Genomic DNA, 5,599 nt, shown 5'->3' on the forward strand with positions numbered 1-5,599 from the left:
CACTGGTGGACTTGTTATTACTTTTTCACTACCCCAGATGCTCAACTCGGCGGAAAATCTGTCTTCCTCCAGTAGGTGGCGTATGTTCATTGTTTCGCGCATCAAGCAAACTATAATTTGTACGGAGATGTGCGTTTACACATGTTGACCATACTTGCTACAAAGTTACAGAACGCTAAACCAACAACTACACAAACTGAAATTGGATACATTGTAAACGCAGGTTCAACGAGAAAAAAAACTTGGCTGGCTAAGAGACATTTTTTTGGAGCATCTGATGACCTAACGTGGTGAGTGATGAACATGAACTTCTCTGGTCGCTGTACTGTTCTGTCAAATCCTCCCACATGTTTCTAGTATGACCAGCGGTTTTCAGTAACAAGTATTTATGTATTTATTCAGTTGACATATTGGCAGGTTTGATAGCTTCTAGCGTAGTGTTTTTATATGCAATGCGATCTCGTAACAGTCAGTGTTCACGGGTGTCCTGACGAGAAGGAAAACTTTTATAACTATTTCAGGCAAAGTCGGGCATTATCAGCTCATTGTTATGGATGTATCTTAATGAGTTGAACAGCTAACAAGTTACTTTGCTGTTATTCTGTCTGCAGACTAGGTCGTGATTGTGTTCGTCGTAGCTGGCTGGCAAACAAGAAATAGTACGTTATGGCAACGGAGCATAAGGACGAACGACTGGGTCGCGTCTCTAGCAACCAACATATGAGAAAGTATGAATTCGCTTATATAAATGAAAATATAAACGAAACAAATTTTATTTCAACCGGTAAATATGTGCTTCGTATTGTTTTCTTTGGCAACTGTGGTATAAGCGGGATAAACAGCTTAAACAAACGCAACGGAATAAACGTTATTCTTGGTGCGGAGGTGGTGACTGTGTGTAGCCGTAGTTGTCTCGGAGGCGTTTACGTATCCTTACGTATCCACCAATCCACAGAATGGATAGGCGGGAGCTAGACAGCCCGCGGTGGCGCGTTGGGCGGAGAGACCTGTAATTATCTTGTTATGCAGCGATCAAAACAACTGGGACTTCAGTGAGTTTTAAACAAGATCACTGACCTCATGATTTGATATCGTATTTTTCAGAGATCCCAGTTGTTTTGAACTCGGCATCAGTATGTCTATAATTATTGAGTAGACGCAGGTCTAGCATCCGCGTATCCACCTGAAATCCATAAAGCAGAAATGCTAAACTGACCTTAGATCAGGCATTCTACTCCGATTCACACATCGAAACCGAAACAAGGTAAATGCGTTTGGTTTTTATATTGTCAATGGCAGTCGACAAATACTACATCTCGCTCTGAGTTGAAATTAGTGTTGTTTAAACTGAAACGGGTAAGTTCTACTTCATGCATGATAGATCCAGTTTTCTGCTAAGTTATGGCATGATTTAGGGTGCCTTCGTAAATTCACTCTGGCTATCTACTCCGATTTCAGAGCACTCTCGTCTGAGTGCCAGAACGAACGCTCAACACCGGTTAAATATGACCGGTGTCAGTCAACGTCAAAACACATTTTTTTGCCAGCAGCACAGTTACAGTCACCAATGCTCTAGATAACATGACAACCGCCTAACCAGCTCTGCTAAGTTGAGTAAAATGGTCAGAGTGAGGCGTTCCCTAATTCTTGTCTGGACGTAGCTAGCAAGCTAGCTAACTTTAGCCAGTTAGCTTGGGTGCGTGACTGCCGTTGTGTGGTCATAACGCTCGGATCAACCCCACTCCTGACCAGAGCGTCCAGTGTGGCTCTAAACGTGCATAGAGCGAAACGCTTTGAATGTACGAACGCCCAGAGGCCACTCAGACACTCCAGAGTGAATTTACGAACACCCAGAGGCCACTCAGACACTCCAGAGTGAATTTACGAACGCCCAGAGGCCACTCAGACACTCCAGAGTGAATTTACGAACGCCCAGAGGCCAATCAGACACTCCAGAGTGAATTTACGAACGCCCAGAGGCCACTCAGACACTCCAGAGTGAATTTATGAACGCCCAGAGGCCACTCAGACACTCCAGAGTGAATTTATGAACGCCCAGTGGCCACTCAGACACTCCAGAGTGAATTTATGAACACCCAGTGGCCACTCAGACACTCCAGAGTGAATTTACGAACGCCCAGAGGCCAATCAGACACTCCAGAGTGAATTTACGAACGCCCAGAGGCCACTCAGACACTCCAGAGTGAATTTATGAACGCCCAGAGGCCACTCAGACACTCCAGAGTGAATTTACGAACTCCCAGAGGCCACTCAGACACTCCAGAGTGAATTTATGAACACCTAGAAGCCAATCAGACACTCCAGAGTGAATTTATGAACGCCCAGAGGCCACTCAGACACTCCAGAGTGAATTTATGAACACCTAGAGGACATAGTCATAGATAGGCTAAACCTCCACATGACCATGGTTTATTTGCATACCATTCATTCTAGGTGATGAACCTCTCAGAGGAGAACAGGACGGTCGTGGTCTCTGGTGTACCAGACACACTGTCCAGCAGCCGCATGGCAGACAAACTGGTTATTCACTTCCAGAGCTCCAGAAGCCACGGAGGAGATGTAGAAAACATCAAGTACCCGACCAGCTTCAAGGGGGTGGCTTTTGTTACATTTGAAAACACCAGAGGTAACAGAAATACTGTAACAAAAGTCTTCTTAGCTGGGATGTAGTTTTGTTACATATATGCCTATAGATCATAACAACAAAATGTATTGTAACAGATGCTGAGATGGTAATCAGAAAGAAGCAGATAATGTGTGACAAGGAGTTCCCTCAAGACTACCCTATCACTGTCTTCAAATTCACCCAAGACGTGAGTACAGTCAAGCAATCAGATCAATCAACAGTAAATCAATACAGTAAATGTTTCTATTCCAGCATGGAAGGAACAGTAGCACACAGTCCAGTACACATACTGACTGATCCTATATTCATCATGTCATAGGTGTTGTTCTACGTGAACGCTAAAGTGGACCTGTCAATCTTCGGTGACGAGGAACAGCAGGAGACCGTGATCCAAAGCTTGCAGTCTGCTCACAGATCAGTGAGGATCTGCCTTCTACCCAGCCAGGAGGGTAAAGCTTCAGTGGAGGGACCCTTCTCTGCCATCAGGGACCTGAGAGAGGACCTGCTCCAGCAGGCCACTGCCAGCAGCAGTCACCCAGGGGAGAAGCACGGGGCTCCATCGAGCTCTGGTTACTCCCTGACCTCAGTGGCAGCAGGGAATGGGGTATCCCAGGTCAGCATCAGTCACCCAGGGGAGAAGCACAGGGCTCCATCGAGCTCTGGTTACTCCCTGACCTCAGTGGCAGCAGGGAATGGCGTATCCCAGGTCAGCAGCAGTCATGCCTGGGAAAAGCACAGAGCTCCATCTCCATCAAGCCATGATCATTCCCTGAGCTCTGTGGTAGCAGAGAGTAGGTCTTCCAGGGTCAGATCTGGGGATGGTGCTGAGGTGGACTTCCGGGTCAGCCGTTACACCTGGGAGAAGAAGAACAGGGCAGCTCCATCAAGCGCTGATCAATCTCTGTCAAGTTCTGTGGCAGGAGGGAGTGGGGCTTCTACAATAAATCAATCCTTGGAAAAGCACTGCAGTGCAGCTCCAAGCGCTGATCAATCTCTGAGCTCCATGGCATCAGGGAGTGGGGAATCCAAGTTCCTCAGCAGCAGTCACACATTAGAGAAGTACATCGCTCCATCAAGCCATGATCAATCTCTGTCAAGCCCAGTGGCAGCAGGAACTTCCAAGGTCAGCTCAGGTGGTGATGTTGACATGGAAGAGGAGTCCACGTGGGTGGACACAAACGTATTTCTTTACATTCAGAGATTTTCTAAAGACCAGTTTGACCAATGCTTTAGGAACCACGGTGTGTCAGCTGTGTTCGGTGACAATGACGTGGCCGACCTGACTCTGATATCGCTGAGAGGAGGACGCGACAGCAAGGGTCTCTCTGAAGTCCAACTGACCATATCAGAGCTGACTGATTTGGTCGCTGTGTGGCAGTCAACCCTGAGAATCCACACGATAGACTACAGAAGGCAGGACCTGCGTGAGAGACAGAGGCTGCTGCAGATCTGTGCCGAGGCGAGCACCCTTTATGAAGACGTTCTGTACGTGCAGAAGGAGCTCGGTGTCCGGGTCATCGGTCCCTCTATTTCCAGTCATCTCTTTACTGAGTGGGTGAAGGATCGAATGGATCAACCGGATAAAGAGGTCTTCTTGTAGTGGTGGTCAGAATGTGGATCATTTTACTGTTCTGCAATAGCAGCTAGTGCACGAAGAGCTTTTTTTGCGCGGTATATATTGATAGCACTGTGAGATGTTTTCAAGAGATTTCTGTGACAACTAACTAGAATTGAGTTTGTGTTATTTGCTGTGTCTCAACAAGGATGCTGTTTTGTGTCAAGCTAGCCATGAGGGCATAACTAGTTATAATAGACTAGAAACTACATGTTAATGAGTCAACACTAGAGGGTGCTGTTGTACCGAATATACACAATTTGTTCCATTAAATAAATTATTTCTGTGTCCTGACTGTCGATCCACCTGTGTATTTATTTGGGGCTGTAAGCCGCCACCTCAGCTGAGATCATGCATGGGACAAATTAACTGTGTCATCAAGGCCAATATCTCCTGCCCCAACCATGATTGACTAAGTACAGTACCAGTCAAACGTTTGGACACGCCCATTTTCTACATTGTAGAATAATAGTGAAGACATCAAAACTATGAAATAACACATATGGAATAATGTAGTAACCAAAAAAGTGTTAAACAAATCAAAATATATTTTATATTTGCATTTCTTCAAAGTACCCACCCGCCAGGTCGCTGTTGTAAATGAGAACTTGTTCTCAAATAGTCTACCTGGTTAAATAAAGGTGAAATAAAACATATTTTTTAAAAAAATGTTTATTACCTTGACGACAGCTTTGCACATTCTTGGCATTCTCTCAACCAGCTTCATGAGGTATTTAACAGGTGTGTTCAATTAACAGGTGTGCCTTGTTAAAAGTTAATTTGTGGAATTTCTGTCCTTCGTAATGTGCTTGAGCCAATCAGTTGTGCTGTGACAAGGTAGTGGTGGTATACAGAAGATAGCCCTGTTTGGTACAATACCAAGTCCATATTATGGCAAGAACAGCTCAAATAAGCAAATAGGAACGACAGTCCATCATTACTTTAAGACATGAAGGTCAGTCAATCTGGAAAATGTAAGAACTTTGAAAGTTCAGCTGCAAAAACCATCAAGAGCTATGATGAAACTGTCTCTCACGAGGACCGCTACAGGAAAGGAAGACCCAGAGTTCCCTCTACTGTAGAGGTTAAGGTCATTAGTTACAGTAACTGCACCTCAGATTGCAACCCAAATAAATGCTTCACAGACTTCAAGTAAGAAACACATCTCAACATCAACTGTTCAGAGGAGACTGTGTGAATCAGGCCTTCATGGAAGAATTGCTGCAAAGAAACCACTACTAAAGGACACCAATAAGAAGAAGAGACTTGCTTGGGCCAGGAAATATGAGCAATGGACATTAGACCTTGGAAATCTGTCATTTGGTCTGATGAGTCCA

The 5,599-nt window shown here is 45.1% G+C and overlaps 1 protein-coding gene across 3 annotated transcripts; it reads left to right on the forward strand.

Annotated features, from left to right (window-relative positions):
- Positions 1 to 98: 98 nt before the first annotated feature.
- Positions 99 to 4,556, forward strand: LOC118965230 (uncharacterized). Of its 3 annotated transcripts, none has more exons than XM_090207380.1 (4): positions 99 to 290; positions 2,455 to 2,647; positions 2,743 to 2,834; positions 2,967 to 4,556. In XM_090207380.1, the coding sequence occupies exons 2-4, from the start codon at positions 2,458 to 2,460 to the stop codon at positions 4,245 to 4,247; spliced, it is 1,563 nt and encodes a 520-aa protein (XP_090063506.1). In that variant the 5' UTR covers positions 99 to 290; positions 2,455 to 2,457; the 3' UTR covers positions 4,248 to 4,556. The 3 variants fall into 3 exon arrangements, with proteins under 3 accessions (XP_090063506.1, XP_090063507.1, XP_090063508.1); XM_090207381.1 differs by lacking the exon at positions 99 to 290 and adding an exon at positions 954 to 1,264; XM_090207382.1 differs by lacking the exon at positions 99 to 290 and adding an exon at positions 1,250 to 1,356.
- Positions 4,557 to 5,599: the final 1,043 nt, after the last annotated feature.

This window comes from Oncorhynchus mykiss, chromosome 18 (genome assembly GCF_057628025.1).
Source record: "Oncorhynchus mykiss isolate SJ-2025 chromosome 18, ASM5762802v1, whole genome shotgun sequence".
Classification (NCBI taxonomy): Eukaryota; Metazoa; Chordata; class Actinopteri; order Salmoniformes; family Salmonidae; genus Oncorhynchus; species Oncorhynchus mykiss.